General features: G+C 44.3%; 1 protein-coding gene across 2 annotated transcripts in view; it reads left to right on the plus strand.

Moving 5' to 3' along the window:
• The window catches only part of ABCC4 (ATP binding cassette subfamily C member 4 (PEL blood group)), a 269,575-nt gene extending 263,455 nt beyond the window's left edge, over positions 1-6,120 (plus strand). For both annotated transcript variants that reach the window (XM_002713003.6, XM_051850536.3), the window contains one exon: positions 4,346-6,120. In XM_002713003.6, coding sequence (XP_002713049.1) covers positions 4,346-4,453 — 108 coding nt within the window. In that variant the 3' untranslated portion in view covers positions 4,454-6,120. The remainder of the gene's footprint in view (positions 1-4,345) is intronic.
• Positions 6,121-25,122: the final 19,002 nt, after the last annotated feature.

The following is a 25,122-nucleotide window of genomic DNA, read 5'->3' on the forward strand; positions in this document are numbered from 1 at the left end:
CAGAGGAGAGAGCTGGGCAGTTACAATGCCACTTACAAGTCAGTCTCTTCTCTCAGAACCTCATGGATGAGCATACTGCTGGCCAAGATGTTTGAGCCCAGCTGATGGGAGAAGCGTGCTCTCCCATGATTGCTGCGACCTGTCCCATAGGCGTCCTCTGTGTTGCCACAGCCCCTTAGATCCAGTGGCCTATGGCAGCCCTTTCAGATATTTTGCCATTCAGGTTTCGCATGGGTCTGGACATCATCAAATATTAAACTTTTAAAGTTCTCAGTATCCTTGATGCTTAGGGTGAGTTCTGTCAGGATAAGGAGAGGGAAAGTTCATTATCGCATTATCTTTAAGGCAGAAACCATCCCTAACTCTGCAGTTCTCCTTAACTTTGATAATAGGAGGGGACTTCAGAAAGTTCTTGGAAAATTTGCATTATCTTTTAATTCCACTTTTCGTGAATTTTTGACACCTCTTTGTGCATACCAACCATGTGCAGCAAAATCTGACCTGCTTTAAAGATGAGGAACTTGAGGCCTTGTGACCTACTGTGATTGCTCTGGGGCTGTGCAAGTTAGTGCAAACTGACAGTCTTGAACCACAATTCAACACATTGCATTGTGTCTTACAAGTAGCAGGTATAGAAAGGCCCAATTCTCTGTGCGTGCAAGGCAGCTTTTAGTCCCCTGTTGCTTCCAGTGAGATCTAACTCCATTATGGTAGCTTTGTTAGCGAGCTAGAGTTTAGATACTGACCTTGGTTTTAACATACTTTAGAGAAACAGTAGTGAACCAAACCCAAGAGAAAGAGAGGAGGGACAAGATATCCGACACTCATTGGTCTTAAGTTCTGCTTGCCCCCCAACATTTACACTTTTTTAAGATTTATTTATTTTACTTGAAAGTCAACAGTTACATGAAATCTTTACTTAATGTATGCTAAACTGATCTTCTGTATATAAAGAGAATCGAAAATGAATCTTGATGTGAATGGAAGGGGAGAGGGAGTGGGAAAGGGGAGGGTTGCGGGTGGGAGGGACGTTATGGGGGGGAAGCCATTGTAATCCATAAGCTGTACTTTGGAAATTTATATTCATTAAATAAAAGTTAAAAAAAAAAAAAGTCAACAGTTACAGAGAGGAGACGCAGAAAGGGAGAGGGGGTCTTCCATCCACTGGTTCACTCCCCAGATGGCCGCAATGGCCAGAGCTGCGCCAGTCCGAAGCCAGGAGCCAGGAGCTTCTTCCAGCTCTCCCACATGGGTGCAGGGGCCCAAGGACTTGGGCCATCTTCTACTGCTTTCCCAGGCCAGGCAGAGAGCTGGATCAGAAGTGGAGCAGCTGGGACTCAAACCAGCGCCCATATGGAATACCAACACCACAGGTGGTAGCTTTACCCACGACGCCACAGCGCCGGCCCCAACATTTACGCTTTTAGAGAATTGTCTCCTGAAATCCTTGCAACCCTTGAACTTGGCATTTTTATCTCTACATGAAGAAACTGAGGCAGAGCAGCCTAAGTACCTTCCCAGTGTCACCAGTTCGTGAGTGTGAGGACTACAGCTTCTGCCATCTTTCTGATGGATTTTTCTACTCCCTGGTTACCATAGCCCTTCAGTAAAAGGCATTCAGGCTGCGGCTCTGGGGTTCTGTTATGATCAGATCAACAGGGCCACAGCAAGGACTCTGCTTGCTTTGTTGTCATCTCGCGTGCGGATGATGCTGCCACTTTCCCTGTGCTAAGGGGCCACTTCTCCTAGCAGCATTTGCAGTCACACCCAGCACTTACCTTGGCTTGTTTTCGGCTGCAGCCTGTAGCCATTAATTAGTTCCTATGAGGTAAGTCCTTGTTATCTCACTTTACAGAGTAGGCGGCCGGCACGGAGACAGGCTCAGTGATTTTTCTAGCATCAGCAGTCGGTCTCGGGGGAGAGAGCGCCCCTCCCCGGCTCAGGGACCCCATGAAGACCCTGCTGGAGAGGGCGCAGTGGTCTTCACTCCCTCCCTTGCCTGCGCTGTTACAGAAAGATGCGTTTTGTTATCACAGGTTTCTTTTGCAGTTGCATGGTTTTGTGCGCCATAGTATGTCACACAATGAGGGAACCAGTGAGAAGAAAGGTCAGAGCAGGGAGCCTACACACAGCTTCTCTTCCACACATATCTCAGGCCATGAAGCTGGAACCATTTCAGTTAAGGATTAATAATCATATTTTCTTTACTTAAAAAAATCACCTGGAGTGGACTATGGGGAAAGACCCAGCTTATTCTGGGAGTTCTTTCAAACAGTGGGAATAGAAACAGAACAGCCACTTGTCCTTTTTGGCTGTTCTTAGTTTTAGCAAGAAAAAGCTGTTTTGTGGAATATATAAATATGTAACTGGGGCTGCCTTCTGCAGTGCCAGCATCCCATGTGAGCACCAGTTCTAGTCCCAGCTGCTCCTCTTCCGATCCAGCTCCCTGCCAATGTGCCTGGGAAAGCAGTGGAAGATGGCCCAAGCCACTCATGTGGGAGACCAGGGTGGCGTTCAGGTTCTTGACTTCAGCCTGGCCCAGGCCTGGCCATTGTGGCCATCTGGGGAGTGAACCAGCAGATGGAAGATCTCTCTCTCTCTCTCTCCCTCTCTTCCTCTCTATAACACTGCCTTTCAAATATATAAAATATTAAAAATAAATAAAAATGTAACTGTAAATAATAGGCTAGCTTTAAAAGGTAGGGGAGGGGGCCAGCACTGTGGTGCAGTGGGCTAAGCTTCCAGCTATGGCACCGGAATCCCATATGGGCACCTCTTCGAGTCCTAGCAGCTCCTGTTCCAATCCAGCTCTCTGCTAAGGCCTGGGAAAGCCGTAGAGGATGGCCCAAGTGCTTGTGCCCTTGCTTCCATTTGGGAAACCAGGAAGAAGCTCCTAGCTCCTGGCTTCGGATTGGCCCAACTCCAGCCTTTACAACATTTAGAGAATGAACCAGTGGATGGAAGACCTCTCTCTCTCTCTCTCTGCCTTTCAAATAAATAAATCTTAAAAAAAAAAAAAAAGGGGCGGGAGATGTTAAGAAATTACTTCCTCCACCACCACCAAATATTATTTCTGAAAACAGTAAGGTCTAAGTATTTTTTCATCAAGTGACATTTTAATGTACAGTATTTTGTACGAAATGATTTTTTTGAATAACAAGAATGCCAGCAATGGGAAAAAAAGGAAGTCCACTTAATATGTAGGTAGGCGTCACAGCCATTTGCTTTTTGGTATGTGAAGTCCATTATCTCCAGGGATAACTTTGTTGACAGCACCCACAAATATATTTGGAGCCAGGTTTTATAAAATAGATCCAGAAGTGTATTACTAAGAAACCCAGCCCATGACACGTGTCCGCCTTAGACAGACGGCACATTTTCTGTTTTAAAGACTCAAACAAAACTTTTCACATTCTTCTTTGGAGAAAAAAAAATTACATTTGAAGTCCTTTTTCACCCCAACACATTGTGAGATAAGAGCTCACACGTCTCAACATTATTTCATTTTGTTATGCGCCATCTGTCAAGGAGCCAAGATACGATACAGCTGCTAAAACCTGATGATTGTGGAACAGAGCAACTTGACAGCATTTCATTGCCTTTATATTCTGATTATACATTTATCAGAAAACCTGTATCTCTTCTAGTTCAGCTAGAAATTGGTAGACTTCAGGAACTCAAAGGCTTGGCAAAGAACTGGCCTATTATTTGGTATCATCTTACATTTGAGAGAAGTTGCTTGGTGGAGTCATTGTTAAGGGCTTTTGCTTCTCTTTTCATTATTGTGGCCCGCTATCCACAGCTCACATTTCTATAGGCCCTATAACTGCTCTGCCGCACAAATTAAACGCCAGGATATTTCATACATGTACGCCACCATTTCAATGCTTGTCAATCAGAGTTTATGAAATATAGGGATTACAACCTGATATTAACATCCGAATCCATTGTGCTCATTTTGTGTGCGAAAATGAGAAACCCTCCTGCAGGCGCTGAAGTCCCCAGCCTCTTTGTCGTCCTGCTTTTAATTTATCTCCGGGTTTTCAGTCAGTGAAATGATTTTGCTTATCAATGTCATGCAGTGATAAAATGCATCTCTGAATCAGGCTGATCGGAACTCAAGTGGATCTACAGGTTGTTTGGCATCCAGGCCGGCCCTGCTCAGGGTGTGGTGGGACTTACTCCTCTACAGACTACTCATATCCTTGTTTTTCAATTGTGTCTCAGTGAGTGAGACCAATTGCTCCACATGAAGTGGCCATATAGAAATGCATTGCTTTAGGGAGACGGACTTTAACCCTTTGAAACAGGTCCTTGTGACGCTTGCTTTGGTTTTTTTGGACAGGTGTTCTTCAAAAGGAATTATCCAGAGGTTGCTCACACGGACTCCGTGGTTTTGAACACTTCCAACGGACAGCCCTCAGCCTTAACCATTTTTGAGACAGCACTGTGATCCTGCCAAGATGTCGACTATTCCAAAGGCATTTTCCAATTGTGTTTGCACTGTGTAAACTCTATTGTACATTGTTTACTCTAGCAACAATATGCACACATTCAAAATGATAGTGTATTTGGAGTTTTCCCTCAACTTCATCCAGTGATTTCAAGCTCTGACAAAATGATTTGTTATTTTTATTCAAATGTCACTGTTTTTGTTTAATCTGAAATCAGAGGTGCAGGCCACCAGTAAAAAAAAAAAAGAAACTACCAAGCTTAATGCCTTACCAAGACCCCAGAGCCAAAGCTCAGTTTGTAAGGAATAAAATAAAGTTGTCACAAGTTGTGTGTGTTTTTTTTTAACTGCTGGTCCCAAATTGAATATCAAGTTCCAGTTACATCAGGGATTCTGTTTGCTTAAAGACTGTGTGAGGCTACCACTTTGTCTCCCCATTTTTCTTTACCATGACTAGGACCCATTATTCTCCACCAAGCCCTCTGGTTAAAATTGTATAGATTCAACTAATAGGAAAAACAGCAACAAAAAATGCTTTAATTGACTGAGGTAGGGAGAGTCTACCCCCATCAGAAAAAGAGAATGGCTAAAGTATGGAAGATCGATATTTTATTGTATGTTCTAATAGAGATGGAAGAGAACATAACACTCTCTAAATATGAGTGCCCTGGCAGGTGATTTGATAACAAAGGACACTGTGGGACTAGCAGGCATCCTTCAGGTTCACACGACTAGGGAGCTCTGTTGGGGTTCTCGAGTCGGCATGGTGATGCTTTCCACAAAGTCCAGACCTCTCGCTGGAATTCCCGAACTACGTATAGTATTCTTATTTGGATTTCTGGTTTACCAGAAGGTTAACCCTCTTGACTATAGACCTTTTGGTTTAGCCTTTATGGAAATCCTTCCTCCATCACATGCATAGGATCCGCTGACATGGTAAGAAAAATTGAAAATCGTTGCAAACATTGACAGTAATTATGCAGTCCGTTCTCAGGATGTATTCAGAAAGTTCACGGCCGTGAGCCTGCCCAGAGTAGTTTATGTTTACTTGTGACCACTAATAATAGTTTCCGTAGGTCTTTCTGAATCAACAAACCACAATACTTCCTAGGGCCTGTTGTGCGTTATTTGAGCTCTGAGTCTAGTTTTTCTTGATGATGGTGGCTGTGATAGGTTAAGTTCATGTTGCTAAAGATTTTGCTGTCAGGCTTTAAGCGGACTTTCATGACCTCAGAAGGAGGCAGAACTACCCTCAAATTGCATGCATTAATACAGCGGGTTTGTAGACTCATGGAAAGAAAGAAGCATGTTTGGTGAAATGGAGCATTAAAAAGCACACACACATAGCAAACTACCCAAATGCACTGGGTGTGGGAGCTGTTTCGACTCTGTATTTAGAAATTATGGTTAATGTTTACTCCCTATAAACCACACACACCAACTTGTCCGTTAGTAGTGGTGTTTAGAGTTTCTGGAGACTGAAATGACAACAGTGATAATTGTAAGGTTTGTTAAAATATTGGAAACATTTGCAATGTGTTTTTGTGTTTATTTGGTCTTTAGAGGTTAAAGGCTGCCATAAAAACATGCGTGTTTTCATTTCTGTTTTAATATCATCATAGGATTTTTTTTAATTCAGTTGAAATAAATGACAGTTTTCATCTCTATTCAGAGAACTTTATTTTTGTTCTTACATCACTGACTCACGTCCTTGCTGATGCAAGCCATTGTGTTTCCTGAGATCAAAAATATAAACTCAAAAAGTGCCTTCCATTATCAGCTGGTTTTCTTGCCTAATTAGGTCTACCGAATATTCTAAGCAGATCCATGGTTTTCAGACAGATTGAAACATTACTTGGAAGCAGGTCTAGTTGCAACGTTCTGGGGAAGGGTTTTAGCCTAGGCCCTAGGCTTGAACAACTATGAAATGGCTGAAGTTTGTGTTTTTGATTTTTAAGGTGATTTTGTCCAAAAGTAACAAGAAACACCCATGGCTACTGCATTTAAAACACTATAGATTGGGTGGGCATTTATCCTATGGTTAAGATGCCCATATCCCATATTGGAGGTGCCTAGATTGATTTCTGACTCTAGCTCCCCCTAATGCAGGCCCTGAGAGGTAGCAGTGATGGCTGGAGTAATTAGACTCCTGCTACTCAAAGTGGGAGACCTTGCTTTGGTGCCTGACCCTGGCCATGGCTGTTGTGAACATTTGGAGAGTGAACCAATGGATGGGAGCTCTCTCCACTCCACTCCACTCCACTACCTCTCATATAAAAGGCTAAAAAAAATCTATAGAATATAGATAATCATGGTCCGGGACTGACAGCATCACCTGAGAACTTAACTAGAAATGCAGATTTTTGTGCATTATTCCAGATCTGGTAAGTCAGAACTTCTGTGATGTGAACTAGTAATCTGTGTTTCAACAAGCTCTAGGGGTGATTCAGATTCAGGCTAAAGTCTGAGAACCAGTACCATAGAACATAAAGAACTCTGAAAATGCATTAAGAAAATACACAATTAAGAGAAATGGACAAAAGACTTGAATCGGCATTTTACAAAAAAGAATGTCCACGTGTCTAATAAGTGGAAAGTGCTCACATTGTTCACCAGGGAAATGCAAATTAAAACCACAGTGAGCTAGCACCAAACACTCACTAGAATGGCTAAGATTTAAAAAGATTGAGGATACCACTCAGTCACTGGTGGAGCAATGGTAGCTTAGACACTGCTGTGCACATAAAAAGTATTGAAAAGCTTACTTTGGGAAATGATAGCATTTATTCCCACTGTACACCTTATGATCTACTATGTCTACTCCAAGTGTGTCTGCATATGCACCAAGAGATGTTTTCAAGGATGTTTCTAGAAACATAATTCATAATAGCTTAAGCTAGAAATAATCAAAGTGATCAACGGTAGAAAGAAAACGCACTGTGAGGGAGTGTTGTCTGTAGCAGTGAAGGAAATTAAACTACATTAGTAATGTAGATGAATTTCATGTTCCAGAGAAGTCTGACCCAAAAGAATAGTTAAGGTCCCATTAAAAGTTCAAAAATAGTTCCATCCAAACTATAGTGTGCAAAGTCAGAATAGTGCTTGACTTTTGGAAAACAGAAGGGGTCGATAGTGGACAGAAATAGGGGCTTCTAAGGGTGCTTGAAGTGTTGGGTTTTTGTTTCACTTTTAGCTTAGGCAATGGTTACTTCAATCTTCACTGGGCTGTTCATTTGTTTTCTGCACCTTGATATCACAATTCACGGTCAAGTAACTGAAGACAAAAGTTGTTCTTGGCCTTGTCTTTCTTCTAGAACCTCAAACCCAGTGCCTGTATCTTCAGAGAAGAAACTGTGGTTTGTCTTGTGGTCCTTAGGAGATGGAGCACTGAAAGCTCTTGGTGTGTGAAAAGCCAAGGCCAATGTTTCCTCTAACCAGTTAGAATGAATCACTTCCATTCCAATTCCAGGATAAATACAAAAATAAGGAGTTATCAGGTTTTTCGGGATTTTATTTTCTAAACTACTTCATTAAGGTCTAATTGCACACACAATGGTGTGCATATTTAACGTGTACAACTTCATGATTTGGAGATAAGCACATGTACATCCATGACACCATCACCATAATCTGTCGTAAACGTATCCAACACTGGGGCCGGCATTGTGGGATAATGGGTTAAACTACCACCTGTAATGCTGGCATCCCATGTGGGCACAGGGTTCGAGTCCCAGCTGTTCCACTTCCAGTCCAGCTCCAAACTATTGCACTTGGGAAAGCAGGTGCAATAGTTTGGAAGTGGAAGCTGATCTAGGTGCTTGGGCTCCTGCACCCATGAGGGAGACCTGGATGAAGCTCCTGTCTCCTGGCTTCAGCCTGGCCCAGCCTTGGCCACTGTGGCCATTTATGGAGTGAACCACTGGATGGAAGATTTCTCTCTCTCTCTCTCTCTCTCTCTCTCTCTCACTCTACCTTCCAAATAAATTAATCTTTAAAAACAAATATCTAACACTATCCAAAGTTTCTCCCTGCACTTTATTTTTAAATCGCATTAGTAAAAATAAGATACATAAGTCAAAATCTAGTGCTAAGCACTTTAAAAAATTTATTTTACTTCAGAGACAGCTCCCCTTGACTTAGTTCGCTCCCTAGAAACATGCAATGGACAGGGCTGGGCTTTGGCTGGTCTGGGTCAGAGCTGAAGCAAGGAACTAGGGATGCAGTCCAGGTCTCCCATGTGAATAACAGGAACCCAATTACTTGACTGGTCACTGCTGCCTCCCAATGTGTGCCCTGCTGGGAAGCTGGACTCGGGAGCCAGAGATCAAACCCAGGAGCCAGCGTTTTAACTGCTGGACTAACTGCCTGCCCCTGCTGGGTGGTTTTGGCAACATCATAAATGGTACTGTCTCACTTGGTGAAGAGATGATGTCAGTCAGTTCTGTGGGGCAGTGAACTAGACTTAATATTCAGCATTGAGACAATACGGTGAGTTAACTGTTCGCTGATTAACTTCTCTTTCGTAAGCCAATGAACATGCATGTTTTTCTCTGAGAGGGTGGCTGTTGAGTTGTTAGAAGCCCTTCTTAACATTTCAGTATTTGTTTCAAATCTTAATCCTGAAAAGATTCATGACCAAAATCCCATGCCCTGAAGTGTCTTAGATTTGGTACTGCAATGCGGAAGTCACTTCCCCTGACTGACAGTGTTTTGGCACCATTTCAAGATGCACCTTTACCTGGAAACACTGTTTGACATTCTGCATCCCACATCTCAAAAAACCTCTTTGTAATTCTGCTTCTGTGATTGAAAGTGTGTGTCCAGCAGACTCATAGAATGACAAATGCCCTAAACAGCACTCTGGCCTCAGAGTCAGCCCTTAAGACATTCGGCTCTGACTAAAAGGCCCATGAGAGCATTTCAGGCAACACACTGGCAAAAAATGACCTACATGGAGGATCTCTGTGAGTGAGATCCTGGTGGAAAGAAGGGGCCATGAAAGAAGAAGGTACCTTTCACTGAAGGGAGGAGAGAACTTCCACTTTGCTTATGGCCCTGTCTAAGCACTGACAAGAGTTTGTAGATTCAAGATTCTTCCATAGCCTTGGCAGCTCATGACAAGAGCCTCAGGTGATTGCTGACATCATAAATAAGAGTGTCAGTTGTTAACAACAGGAGTCACTGTGCACTTGCTCCTCATGTAGGACCTCTGTCTTTGAGAATTAACAGTAAAACATGACTTCAAATAGTATTTTATACTTTGTGTGTCTGTGTGGGTGCAAACTGTTGAAATCTTAGTGTAGAGTTGGTCTTCTGTATATAAAGATAATTAATAATAAATCTTAATGAGGAATGGAATAGGAGAGGGAGTAGAAGGTGGGATGGGAGTGGGGGTGGGAGGGCAGGTATGGGAGGAAGAATTCCAAAATCTATACCTATGAAATTTATATTTATTAAATAAAAGCTTTCTTAAAAAAAAGTGTGTGTCAGTGAAAGTATGTCCCACTCTGTAGATAAGACACTTGTGGACTATATAGATAGTTCCCAAGATAGATAGATAGATAGATAGATAGATAGATAGATAGATAGATAGATAGATAGATATTGGAAAATAGAATAGGTTCCCTCAAGAATTGGAATAGGGGCCAGTGTTGTGGTGCAGTGAATTAACCCAGCAGCTGCATTGCGGGCATCCCATATTAGAGCACTTGTTTGAGTCCTGGCTGCTATGTTGCTGATCCACCTCCCTGCTAATGAGCCTGGGAAAGCAGCAGAAAATGGCCCAAGTGCTTGGGCCCCAAGTGGGAGACCCAGATGAAGCTCCTGGCTCCTAGCTTCAGCCTGATTTAGATATGGTTGTTGCAGCCATTTAGAGTAAGCCAGCAGATGGAAGATTCTCTGTGTCTCTGTCACTCTTCCTTCCCAATAAATGGAATAAAATTTTTTGTGTGCATAACCAACAACTTTACAGTCAAAACCCTCCCTGGGTACCAAAGGCATTTTTGGTCTGTTGCCTTTTGGTTCTGGGATGCAGACTCTGAGGCGGAGTCTAGAGTTCAGCATGTTGCTAGGGACTTGCCCTTGGGGTCAACACTTGGAGAATGGAGGGGAGAAGCCCGATTGGGCAGAAGGAGGTGGATTGCTGCCGGATGACCTTCACTGACCCCTCAGGAAGCTCTGGGGCCAGTGTGGTCCACAAGGGCCAGTGTCCAGGCCGTAGGTCCTCTTCCGTGGTCAGCCATTGCATGTCAGCAGCTGGGGCCCCAAGTCCTTGAGGCGCAGTCTGGGCAGCACTCGGGCAGTAGCAGAAGGCCCTTGGCTGTTGGTTTTTGAGTCCAAATAACTGATGAAGGGAGAGTCTGAAACCTAGAAGGTCCACGAAGGGGAGATATTCTCATGGTCTTTGTCCTCTCAGGTCAGTGTGGTCTCTGTGTCTTCTAGGAACCCCCCAGGACCAGCCTTCGTGCTTCTGTGATGTCCTAAGCCCCCCTCCTCTGTTGTACTAGGTCATAGGGTCTGCTGTACAGGACCCCTGCTTGGAAGGGTCCAGCACTTGGTTTAATGCTCTGTTGCCATCATCTTGAAATTTTGAACTTTTAAAACAAGGTGTGGTTGGCCGGCACCACGGCTCACTAGGCTAATCCTCTGCCTGCGGCACCGGCACCCCAGGTTCTAGTCCCAGTCGGGGCACCGGATTCTGTCCTGGTTGTTCCTCTTCCAGTCCAGCTCTCAACTGTGGCCCGGGAAGGCAGTGGAGGATGGCCCAAGTCCTTGGACCCTGCACCCACATGGGAGACCAGGAAGAAGCACCTGGCTTCTGGCTTCGGATCGGCGCAGCATTGGCCATAGTGGCCATTTGAGGGGTGAACCAAGGGAAGAAAGACCTTTCTCTCTCTCTCTCTCACTGTCTAACTCTGCCTGACAAAATAAATAAATAAATAAATAAATAAATAAATAAATAAATAAATAAAACTGGGCGTGGCTTTTTCATTTTGCACTGGGTCCTATACCTTGTGCAGCCTGTCCCAATGGTGTTTTTGGGTCTGTCTGTCTCCTCACTAAACTGTGAGCTTCTGAGCACTTGAACCACACATTCTGCAGTTTTTAATTGACATCTCTTAGCAAAGAGACAGCAAGTGAGTGCTAAACTGGTAATTCCGAATTTTAAGGGGTAGCCTGGGGTCACAGCAAGAGGTCTGGTTTTACAGTCATAGATCTGGTTGCCAGTTTTGTCTCTGCCACTCACTAGCAGTCTAGGGGTTCCCAAAATGGGACACTTTTGAGAGTGAAAGGGCAGCACTAAGCAGCCAAGGTTCTGGGGCAATACACTGGGACTGTCCTTGACAAACTGGCACATGGTCGGCCTGTAGCCATGAAGCCTTAGTGACATGCTTGGGTCCTGTTACTCTTGGGTCAGAGGTCACCTGTGTACCTCAGCTTCTTCATCTGTAAATGGGCTCCTTCCAGCCCTTGCATGGTCGCTTTGATCTGGGTGATTGTTTTAGGACCAAGTGCAACCAAGAAAAGGAAGGATGGGACTCGGAGGTAAAGTCATTGACCTTGGATGTGAAGACAGGAGAGTAAGATGGGGTGGGTGATGGTAGATTTTTAAACTGTGTAAGGTGTATTTGGGGAGTCCCTCAAAGATGACCTAAAACTTGCTTCACAAATAGTGAAAGTGAAGAAACACAACTCCGGAGTTAGCCTTGGGGCTCAAATGCCAGCTCTTCTGTGACTGCCTCAGTTTGAATCTAAGTTCTGTTACATGCGAACTGTGGGCCCTCGGAGAGTACTGAAGCAACTATTCTTCAATTTATTTTTCTGAAAAATTGGAATGCGGGGCAGGGATGTGTGTGTAGAGGGGGCGGTACTATGGCACAGCGGGTTAAAGCGCTGGCCTGCAGCACCAGCATCCCATGTGGGCACCAGCTGGAGTCCCGACTGCTCCACTTCCAATCCAGTTCCTTGCTAATGCGCCTGGGAAAGCAGCAGAAGGTGGCCCAAGTGCTTGGGCCCCTGCACCCATCTAGGAGACCCATAAGAAGCTCCTATTTCCCGGTTTTTGGATGGACTCAGCTCTGATCTTTGCGACCATTTGGGGAGTGAACCAGCAGATGGAAGACCAACCTCTCTCTGTCGCTACCTCTCTCTGTAAGTCTTTCAAATAAATAAATAAAACTGGAATGGGGATAGTGCTATTCTCACGGAGGACAGTTGCCAAGATGAAATATGAAGTACTTACAGCCGTGGCACTCATAGTGCCAGTCCACAAACTGTTTGAAACCGGTCCACGGTAAGTGCAGGAATTTCAGGAAAGCATTTAGAAACTTTTATGGCCATTGGCCATGGCCATGACATCCAAACTAATGATTGGTTATGACGGGTGGATTTCCTCTTGTTGAGCAGACTACAGACCAGTTCGAGTGTCAGACTTGAATGAGGAGGTCCATGTACTACGAGCTGCACACTAGCCGTGCCCAGCAGAACCATGTGTTACCTCACAGTGAACTGAAAATTTCAAATAAGCTGGTTCTTAACCTCAGACACTTGAGAAGCACTTCCTGAGAACAAGGCTCAGTGTGTGGTTAGCTCTCAATATCTACGAGCCTTCTTATTAATCAGGGAAAAACCATCGATGACTTTTACATTTCATAAGACACCACATGGGCTCTCAAGATGTTTTTCTATATCATAGCAACATTTTTCAAAATAATGAAAAAGTTAAAATCCTGCTCAATGTTAATTAGGGAGTGGAGCTATTTTAGAAACAGAAGAATGATACGGTGCTGATGTTTACACTAACTATGTTCTTCAGTGAATGGAATGATCTTGATGTTGAAGAAGGAACACATCAGACCACTGTGAAAAGCAGTGAGCAGGGTTTGGTGTGCATGCTGTCGGTTATCTTTGAAAGAGAAAGAATGTGGATTAACAGAGTGTTTGCTTTTTAAATCTAATGTTCTAAGGAAAATAGCCCCATTCTTGCTAAAAAATAAAATAGCAGTTGTGTTGAACGGTGAGAGAAATGTATTTTACGTGAATTTGGTACTAAAAAAATGGCATTAATAAAAGGCATAGCATGCATCAGCCCTGTTATACTTTCCTCTACACTCCAGGCCCATCTGACTCGCCTTAGGGGTCAACACTGGGATTATATGATTTTTCAAGAAGAACTAAGATCAAGACAGAGATATATACTAAGATTATTTAACAGCTTACACTGGAAAGTTCTGGCTAAATTTGCTCTTTTGCTCAGTCACCATCCAAATAAAATAATCCAACTCAGAATTATCTGCTGCAGTAGGTGGAAGCCTGGAGTGTATGATCCAAAAATTAATTCTACTTCATTTGGGAGGGCATTGACTGCAACGCATTTTTGAAATTAAAGTTTGCAGACTGCTTTAACAAAATGAAAATGAGCCTTTATGAGGCAATTTATATCACATTAGGAACTTCTTCAAGTAGGAAAGGAAATCCACTTTAGAACATAATGAGTGGAAAGTAACCCCTGAGTCCAGACTGATTCTAGTCAGGTGATAGGTAGGTAGGTAGATGGATAGGGGGGAGAGAGAGATACACATAGGTAAGCAGGTAGGCAGGTAAATAAATGCAGATGGAAGGGAAAGGTCTTCGTGCAGCAAAATACCAACCCATAAATGTAGAAGGGTGGACAGAGAAAGTATTATGTTGATGTAGCATAAATAATTCAGACAAACCATTGACTGTTAGGTGAGCATGGGCTGGATGGATGGGAGCCAGCGCTGTGTGTACATGGATGGACACTATTTTCTCATAGTAATTAATAAGACTGGAATGATTGTCTTTACAGTAAACACCACCGTAGCCCAGTGAGCAGAGTTCATTCCCCCAATAATGGCGCCAACTGACACCTTTGTCTTTTGTTGTGTGAGGCAGTGACAAGGAAACATCGTGCTCCTGACATTCCTGCTCCTTGTACAAAAAAAAAACGAGCAAAATCTGGATCAAATCAACACTGATCTGACAAACCCAAACTCTTTAAAATGTCAATGAACACCAAAGAGTGAGGAAACGTTTCATACTAAATGGAAACTAAGGAGACTTAACAAATATTTCATGATCCGAGATCCAAAAGAAAAGAGGTAAGATCAGTCAGTTCTGTGATAATTGGTAAAATTTCAATAAGAACAATCTAATTTGTAATAGTTGTGTCCATGTTAAATTTCCTGAATTTACTCAGCATCCCAACTATGTACTAGAATATCCTTATTCTTAGGAAATGCATATTTATGTGTTTAGGAGTGAAGGGCTATGACATGTGCAAGTCTAAAATGGCTCAACATTTTAATCACATGTAAGTATACACATAGTGCACACATGTTATATATACATGTATATATAGGTATGCATACATATATATAACATAACACTATGAATCAGAAAACAGTCTATCATCTATGTACCTATACAGAGAAAGCAACTGTAAGAAAAAAAAAGGTTAAGTAAGCAGATCTAAATAAAGGATGCACAGGAGTTTATAGTGTTACTACTGCAACTTTTCTGTAGATTTAAACAAATACAAAACTTTCCTTGGCTCAGCCACAGAGTGAAGAATCCACATCTCAATAAGCAAGAGTTGACAACAGGTAGTCTGAAAATCATCAGGCAGGATTTTGTGTGAGTATGGTTCACACAGTTCCCTCCATGCTGAAGCGCTAAAGTCTAGCTTAAGGCGAAAGCATAGAATATGCATACCTCTGTGGAGTATGCGTGTGGAGTCAAGTGTGCAGAGCCTCAACCCAGAATGCAGACACATCCCCATGTGGCCACTCCCTCTAACAACAATGAACTAACCATTCAGTCCTGGAGATCTGGCTCATTAAGGATTCTGAATTTGGCATAACTATGCCTTGAAAAAAAAATCACATAAATCACATACCTTGCCTGTATGAAAAAAATCATTTAGTTAGCACAGGCACCTGGATGACAGTGTTCTGGTGGGATCAGAGCTGCAGTCAGGAGTGGACACCTGTGACTCTACCAACAGCTGGTGCACAAAGTCAGTAGGCGTATGGATGCAAACCCAAACTCGATGCCCGTCCAAACCCACTTTATGCAGAGACTCTCTTTTCTTTGTTCTCTGATACAGAGATACTTTTACCTGGCTTTGGGCCAGTCAAGTTTATCTGGTATACACTGTCTTAATAATAATAATAAAATTCCTTTTGTCAGTTTTCTTAAAGACCTGATTTATGCCACTGTTGCATAAGAAAGCAACATCACTGTTTTGTTGCTACTGTAAGTGTTGTAACCAAGCTCATATACAAACATGCAGGAAAAGAGGAAAAGGGTACTGATTCTAGGTTTCCTCATCGTCACATAGGAAACCATTTCCAAAAAGGTTCACCTATTTGAAATAACGTTGAGAAGTGGGAATTGTCTGCTTGGGCAAATCAGAAATCAGTATCTTTGGTCACTTTAAAGCTGTACTGAAATTTCAAGATTTCTTTTGATAAAACAGTCCCAGTTTTCCTTCCCTGTTGTTTTATAGCAAATACAGTGAAAATGAGCAAACACTACCTTTTCTAATTTGCAAGGGTTAAAACAACACTCATTGTTAGAAAGAATACAACAAAACAGGCACTGTTAACCAAGCTGGTCAAAGTGTGAAGGATGCGAACTTCCTGAAGTTCAGTACCTGAGGTGCTCCAGGTTTGTGGAAAGTGGAATTAAAAGATAATTTATTTTGATACAAAAAAATCAAAATCCATGCATGGTTTTTTTTTTTTCATAAAATGCATTTTTCATGAACTTTTCAAGAACCTCTTATATGCGTGAATTCACAACATTTTGCACCAAAATAGAAATCATTTAATTCCACTTTTCCATGAATGTTACTAACTACTTCTGTATAGATGAATTAAGTTCCTGCAAATGTTCCTATATGTTGTCTTGAAATTTTTTCTAATAGGGACCTACCCGAAGGATATAAGTATAAATTCCAACAAAACACTTCTGCTCAAAAACATTTTGTAATACTGTTTGTAACATCAGGAATTGGAAACAAGCTAAATTCCAAAAAGACTGTGTTGTCAGGCAAGAGCCAGTAAAATAATCCAAAGCTGATTTAATGATAGGTGGTAAATACTCATTTTATAAGATCAAGAGAGAAGAATTACCTAAATTTTTGATGTTTTATAAAGTATACTTGCATCTTAAGAACTCTGAAATCAAATAATCAAAATGTTAACAGTTATTTCTGAGTTGTGTGGTTATTGCTGATTTTTATTTTCATAGTTTTTTTTAAATTTTCTAAATGAACAATCAGCAGGAATTTGGCTATAAGGTCCAGAAAATAATACATAAAGAATTCGTAGTGTCTCTTGCACTTAGGAGGAACTTGTGAGTTTATATTTTATTTATGTACAATATCTTATCTGTCCACAGAGAAGGTTGAGTATCTTGGCCACAGACCCTCCCTGTAGCCTTTGAGCTGTATGATTGTTCAGAAATGTTTTGTGCCATTGTTTGACTTACCTTTCCATTGCTCCCATTCTTTAGTATTCCCTGGCCAGTCTGAACACCCCAGTGCATTCCTGTGAAGGAGACAGACCAGGTGAACACCAAACTTAGGAAGACTCTGCATTCAAAAGATAGTCTTATAGAGGGCAGATAAATAATTATTAACTTTCAATACTTTGAAATTTTCTCTATGAATACATAACTATCACAATTAAAGGAGTTACCAGCAATGGCTACAACCTACTTCATGTCAGTACAACTTCCACAGAGCCACAGTGATGGTCTGCTCTGTATCAGATGGAGCTTTTGCTAAAATGATGGCTCCCGCATTGCACAATGGGTCCAGATTTGTTGCCACACGTCTTTGAGGGAGGCACCTAAAATCAGTTATCAGGCAACAAGAAATGGTTAGGCAAATTTTCCAGAGAAACTTGGTGTTTCCCTGGTTGTAGTAATGTTCAAGCTTCTGATTTACATGTGTGGGGGTAGAGATGCCGATGACATTAAGAATATGAAACAATAACTCATTTCAGTGGAAGTTAGACACCCATGTCTTCCCCCAGCAGCTGCGCTGAGATGTATCAACAACTCCGCCCAGCCTCCAGGCTGCCAGCCACTGGGGAGCGCAGGACAGCTGTCTGTAGGTAGCTTTGGGTTCTTGTTTATTTATTTAGAGTGTGGATTTGTTACTTTGTACATTTTTCAATGTACATATTTATGGGGTACAGGGTGAATATTTGATGCGTGTACACAATGTGTTACGATCAGATCAGGTGCCATCTTTAGCTTTGAATTCTCTTCCTTGCTTTCTCCCTTTGCTCCTTCTCCCTTTGAATAGAACAGGATTCCTGTGGATTTCCTCAGTATTGGACTTTGGAATGGAGAGAGCGTTTCTGAAGTTCTATTTTGGGGTCAGCTATCCCTGATAAACGTACCCTCTGTAGATTTCATCTGTGCCAAAGCTGTTTCTTTGAGACCACGTATAATTTAAGGGCCTTGGGAAAAATCCCTTCTACAAAGTCTATCACTCAGTGATGCTGGAGGAGCCATTATTGGTCACTTATTCATTCAGATACTTTGTGCTTATTCCTTGAGTTCCTTTAAAAAATAAGATACTGTATTCTTATGAAGAGGTAAACCATGAAGTCACCAACACTCCTCATGAGTGAGTTTAAAATTACTTGCTTCCTAATGATATGGATTCCAGATTCTCTGACTCCCCTGCAGTGAAAATTGACAAACGCCCACGGTACCATCCGGACAAGGTTTATTAGGGGCTTATGCTGAAACACAGGGAGATAGCACAGTAGGAAGGCATTTCATCAGTTGGCTCTCCAATGGGAGCTGAACCGGGGCATTTGGGTGGTTGTAGAGCTAGGCTGTGAGTAAACCCTCCCAGACTCGCTCCTCACCCTCAGCACGGGGCACTCGAATTTGCTTGTGCAGGCACTGTTGCTGTTTTTGCATGGGACACACTGAACATGGTGGTGTTGCTCACAATGGCCTCCCTGGGAAGGTCATAGATGGATCCCGCTGGGTTATTCTGGGCAGGCATGCAGCTTGGAACAGTCCCTAGTGAGGCAGTAGGGGGACTTTTGCAGTAGGATCTGGACACTCCTTATTCCTCATGGGTTGGGAGCTAGAGACATACATAGTTGTCAGGTGATGGGTCAGCAGGGGCTTGATCGATTAAGTCCAGTTTCTGTCCCACTAATAGAAGCAGCAATGGGTATCACACATGATTTGGAGGAGTGAGTGCTTTGGGTCCATCTGGAAGGGACACAGTAGACAAGACAGAACCTCTAGAAGTAAAGATTCATTAGCCAGGTTGCATAATGACATCAAATCCCAAAAAGAAAATTGCCTAGTGAATAATAGACCAACAACACATAGATAATTAAGTTTACTATCACTCTGCGAAGCTGGACACAAAAATTTGAGCACTGTCCACCTGCCACTCTTATCTGTTAAGCCAAATTATCTCTCCTGTCTGCTCCAGGAAAGAGTCGGCAAAAGGATCTTGTAGGATTTGACTTGGAGGTGGTCATTTGCCGGAGAAGAAATTTGAAGAAGCAGATCTGCCCGGTGACCTGCTGGGTTTAACCTGCCCGAGTACCCAGGGGAGTTTGAGGACAGCCAGATCTCATGCATCAGAGCCTGGCTAAACATGGTGTCTGGACCATAAAAGAAGAAGAATCGGTGTCAGTTGAAAGAATGAATGGCTTTCATCCTGAGTGTGAGTTGAACAAGTTGAATTCTGTTTGTTCTTGGAGTTAATCCCTCTTTCATGCAAACAGCTGTCACCAACGTCTCAACACTAAAAAATTCAGATGTACGTTGTAGTTCAAACTTTGAGACAATGCACTGGTGACTACGGCTTTGTGTGCTTAAGAGTGCTGTGGTATGCTAAGTCTTTCCCTCGGCATGCTCCGAGCTCCAATGTAGGAAGTAGCTGCTACTGGCAAAGCCCACCCCTAATATTTTCTGAGTCGCTGCAAGAGCAGGAGTTGGAGGCACATGTATCGCGTGTCTACATAGATAAAGCTTTAAACCCAGCTAACAAAGCATTGATGACATGTGTTAGACGCCCATCTTAGTAATCCTTCAAAACTACCTGGGAGGCCTGATTTAAAGTTAGATTTCTTAGACTCTCAGAGTTTTGTGCTAAGAAGCAGTAGCCTGGGGAGAGCTGTCCCATGCATGCCCACAGTCCACCCTTGACAGGGCCACAAGGGCAAAAGTGAGGACTTCCCTCCTGGTAAAAGTTCTGGCCACCTTCACCCCAGGATTGCAAGTGAGCCCTCCCAGGCCCAGGACTGTTCACGCTGGCAGTGATGACAGGTGCTTTGCAGGTGGGGGATGGACTCGGGTGACTACCCACACAAGGTCGTGAATTGGGCTGGAGCCACTTGGTCGGCCATTGTGGGATCCTCGGTACTCTGGTCTAATCATTGTTTCTAGAACCCTACTGCGCATGTACTCTACCTTGCGGGATAGAGGGGGGTGTCCCATTAAAAGGCTGCAGATCGGGCGGGGCCTGGGCTTAACAACTCACACCTCCACCAAGTGGTAGCAAGTGCCCACGAATGGGCTCTGCAAGGGAGTGTTCACGCGTCTGGTCTCCCTATCGGACCTGCAAGGTCCGAGGAGAGAGAGAAGATGATCCTCTGAACTACGGGGCTCAGGGCCCGAGGCTCTTCCCCGGGCCTGGCCCCTTCTTTGCCCCTGGCCCCATTGCATCAGGAGCGCTCTCTTCCCACACTGCTGGGCCCTGGTCCTCCCCACCGGCTCCGCCACCACCACCCTTTGATCTCCCACCCACTCTTCCCAAGTCAAGTTTCTCTTGGCTCCTTTCTCCGCTGCCTTCCCACTCCTTCCCCCGCTTTTCTCTTACGCCACAAAACAAATGTAAAATAACATTTCAAAAATATTAAAGATGGATGCTGACGAAATCATGTTTTTGTTTTCTTGGAATGGAAACCGGCAGTCACAACACAGACCGAGCCTGTGTCTGTGGGCTATTGTCTGTGCACAGACTCCTATCTGCTCGCCGGCGACCTGAAATCAGAATTTCCAAACGTAAATGTTTGCTGAATTAAGCAGACTACTGGGGCTGTCTCCCAATGTTCTAGTTTGACAAGGCTATGAAAGCTGCTATCTCCTCATCTAATGGAAGCCAATAGACTGCTAAAAATACCGCTGCAAGTACTGTGATGGACTTAAGCCTTCAAGTTTGTTCGAGTATTTGCACTGGTTTTGAGTTCTTTTCTTCTTCCCAAGGCTGTGTGTCACTATTGGCCCGAGTTATTTGAACAGGTGGCTTTGCACAACCTATGCTAATGTGAGGCTTTTGTCTGCTTTCAGATCGCACAGGGAGCCGTTTCAGGGAAAAATAGTTCTTGCTTGCTAAACGATTCACACCTGTTTTAACAACCACCCTGTGTGGAACTAAAATACCAAGCCAGTGCGCTCTTTCTTGCTAACCCTGCACACGCTCAGCAAGGCAACTCCAAGGGCCAGTCCTGGGGCTGGGGCTGGAGGCCGAGTGCCCTCCTGGGACATCAGCGATCCCACTTTGGGGGCCGTCTCTCAGGCACTTGGGCGATGGTGGAGCGCGAGGCCTCTGGGAAGCCTCCCCAGAGCAGGGGGCCCGAGCCCGGTGCCCCGATCCCTTTGTCCGGGGCCACCTTCCGCGGGTGCGGCGGGAAGCCCAGCGCGCGGGCTCCGGGCTGCGCTTGGCGCACGATCACAGGCGGGCGCCCCGGGGACGCCTCGGCGCGCGCGCTCCCTGGACGCAGATCACAGGCGCCCGCCCTCCGCCGCGGCCGGCCGGGAGCCCGCCTGCTCCCTGGAACGCGATCACAGGCAGGGCCTCCGGGCCCCGGGGCCAGGGAGGGGGCTCCGCCCGGGCCCTGGGGGAGAGCGGCCGCTGGCTCGTTCCCACGGGGAGGTCCGCCCAGCTCCCCGCGGGGTGTCCCCCACCGGTGGGAAGGTGGCGCGGAGAGAAGAAGGAAGAGCGGGAGGCCGTGACGGCAGGGGCCCCGGGAAGGGCTGTGCAGACATGCTCGGGTCCCGGCCACGTGGTGGCCACCCGAGCCTGCGCTCCTGTCCAGGGACGTGCGGAGGATGGGTTGTTCTAGAACGCTGTTGAGGCATCTGCAGCCTGTTAGCTCGCTGGCCACAATAAAAGGAAGAATGAAGCGCGCGTGGAATAGGCAAGGCAGGCTTGGATATAGTTTAAAGGGATCGCAGCCTGCCCACAAAAATGGGGTGATGATGTTCCGCTGTCTCCGCACCTGGGCGCTGTAGGTGGGCTCCTGCGCTGCCTTCCCTCGCGTTCCCCGCAGGCACTCGGAGCAGCGGGCTGTGTGTGTGTGTGTGTGTGTCCATACAATCATAGAGAACCTACCTTCCGGGGCTCTGGGCACGGCAGGGAAGCGGGGGTGTCCAGCTCCCCTTCACCCATGGGTGCCCACACGCCTCCCAGCGTCTCTGCGGGAGGCTGGCAGCTGGGTCCCATCCAGTAGGCAGAAGCCCGGAGAATGCTGGGAGGCATCCCGTGGATCCATATGCTCCCCAAGCATGACCTGTAGACTAAACCAAAAGGAATGTCTAGAAAACGGGCAGTGCTTTTCAAATTTATGTAGGGGCTGGGATTAATAAAATGCAGCTTCATTGCGCAGTGTTAATGAATTCAGGGTAGCTTCCCTCAAAGGACGTGTGCCCCCTCTGAAGAGCACGGCTGGACCACTGTAACTGCGCTGGTCAAGGCATGGTGGTTGCCTTGCCAGCATCCATCCACCAGAGCCCAGTGAGTGGCAGCCTTAGCCTCTTGCACCTGTCTTGGGTCTGGAGAGGCCAGGGCTTCACAAACCTGGCCGCGTGTTAGGGTCACGTAGGGGCTTTGAAAAGGCCTCTTCATGTCCAGTCTTTCCTACACCTGTTGAATCAGGATCTCGGGAGTGAGGGGTGATTCTAATTGCGGGAAGGATTGGGAGCCCCTGGTTCAAATTATCAGAGGAATTTCATTACCCCAGCCACAAGGATTGGCTCAAAGATGGGCAGGCAGCAGAGAAGGTGACCATATTGAGAACAAGAAGAACATAAGCAAAAACAAAGACCAGAAACACGAAGTGTGTTATGGGAGTCAGCAGGTGATGAAGCTGCAAGAGTTTATGCCTAAGAATTCTATCAGTGTCACATCTGACTTTACTTCTAGGGGGAAAGGATAAGGCAGAAGTAACTTTGAGTCTGAAATGGACAGGATCAGATTTGGGTCTAAGAGGCAAGGTTGATGTCACCATGGAGAATGAGTCTAAACGCGTGAAGGTGAGGACTGGAAACTGATGAGAAGGGAGCAATGGGGTTGTGGATAACATTCTGTTAAGCTAGGGAATCACAGGACAGTCTAGAGACTCAGAGGACTGATGTCAAGGGGACAGTTGTGGTCTCGGAATGCAGAAGCCTTATGTTAGCCTCCACGTGGTGGCCAGTAACACAATGTGAGAAGAGACAGAAGGAAGAAAGGGAATAGGTGGATTTAAAAAAAAAAAAAAAGAACATTGACAGAACATTAGCATAGGTATCCAAATACATAGGTATTTGGATTATAGTGAAGAACAAAGAAGTAGTTTCAGATTTAATGCATGAAATTATTAAAATTTGTTTGCCATGCTTATTTACAGGTAAGCTTATTAGGGGATGCATTGAAGCAAATAAAATTCTCCAGGTTTAATGTCCACATTGGTACGTTTTCAAGTGTAGCCAACACCGTAATCAAGATGCTTAACTTTCCATCACCACCGAAAGTGCCCTTGTACCCCTTCCCAGTCAATCAGCCATTTTTACTTCCAGTATTTGGCACCCGCTGAGCACAAGGATTCTATCCCTGTGGTGTTGTCTTTCCCAGAAGACTATATAAATGGAATCACACACGTTGTATTCTTTTGAGTCTGACTTCTTACACTTTGCAAAGTGCTTTTTAAATGCAACAAAACTGCTGCATTTATCAATGGTTTCTTTTCATGACTGAGTGGCATTCCACTGGACAGTTGACCAGTTGGTGGATATTTGGGCTGTGCAGTGAGCTGAAGATAGGTTTACATCCTGATCTCCAGAACCCGTGAATATTGTCTCAAATGGCAAAAGGTGTGCTTGTTAAGGATCTTCAGAATAGCTTATCTTGGATTGTTTGCGTAGACCCTAAATGTCATCACATGTATCTTTATGAGAGAGGCAGAGTGGGAGGCAGAGACAGACACAGAGCAGGTAAATTAGCTTGTTTTTATTTTTGTCAGCATAACAAAACTACCAGCTAACTTTATCCACAAAAGAGGGTTATTTGGCTCACGGATTTGGAGACTGAAAGTCCAAACAGTGCAATGTAGACTCCTGGGAGGGCCCCACGGTGGATGGCAGAGCACAGGAGAAAGCAGGGGAAAGGGGCAGGTTTGGGAGAACTAACTCAGCCTCCCAAGAGAACCTCTTTGGCCTCTTCTGAAGGCAGGACCCCCAGTAACCCAAGCATCTCCCACTAGGCCTCATTTCTTAAACATCCTTCTAGGAACCAACAGTGTGGCCAAAATGGGTTAAGCTGCTACCTGCGATGCTAGCATCCGCATATGGGCACCCTGCCCAGCCCTGGCCATTATGGGAAAGGAACAGCCGATGGAAGATCTCTCTCTCTCTCTCTCTCTCTCTCTCTCTCTCTTCCTCCCTCCCTCCATCCCTCCCTCTCTGTAACTCTGCCTTTCAAATAAATAAGCACATCTATCTTTTTGTTTTGTTTTGTTTTGTTTTGTTTGCATTTTAGGAATCTGTATATTATAAAGGGATTCTCTTTTTTGCCAATGAAAAGATTATTTTTGTATTAGTATGACTAACTTCATTCAAAATACGATTTTCCAATAGAAACGCCAATGTCTGGCCAGTCCTTAGAATTCAACTTTCCCAATTATAAAATTTATAGGCAATCCTCACAAATTTTGACAGCCTGGTTTGCAAAATAAAATCTCTACATCAAATCTATTTAAACTTTTAAAAACTAAATCAGCATTATCTTGGGGTGTGCAGATGTCAGAAACCAGGAAACGCATGAAAATAAATGGGCTCCTATTTGATTGCTTTTATGCTTTTAAGTGAGCATGAAAATAAATCTTTATTTCATTTTTACCCACCAATAAGAGAAAGTTAGGTTCACAGTTTTAGCTCTTCACAAAGTGAACTAGGAGGCAAAGTTACACCCATCAGATACAGCTAATGGACCAACTTTTTCGAGCTTAGGCTGTCTTGAAAGCTTGCAACATACCAGATAATGCTGTCTATTCTCTAGTAACAATGACTGACAGGTTTTACTAACAGGTGTTTTCTAAAATCATGTTGTTGCAATCAAGGTTTATAAACATGTTACATGTTTGGAAATGATTTAGATACTTCTATCTTAAAAAAAAAAAAAGTCTCTCTATCTCCCAATACTAGCCCCTCTAGGTACCAAACCCCCAACACGCGAATCTTTGGAGGGAACAAACAACATCCAAACGAGAACATGGAGCAGAGAGAGATGCAGCCACAAGCCAAGGAATGCTGACAGCCAGCAGCAGCTGGAAGAGGGGCGGAAGGATTGTCTCCCAGAGACTTCAGAGAAATCTGGGCTCTGGCTACACCTTGGT

The sequence above is a fragment of the Oryctolagus cuniculus genome, chromosome 9, assembly GCF_051225735.1.
Source record: "Oryctolagus cuniculus isolate XC-2025 breed Fujian yellow rabbit chromosome 9, ASM5122573v1, whole genome shotgun sequence".
NCBI classification, from domain to species: Eukaryota; Metazoa; Chordata; class Mammalia; order Lagomorpha; family Leporidae; genus Oryctolagus; species Oryctolagus cuniculus.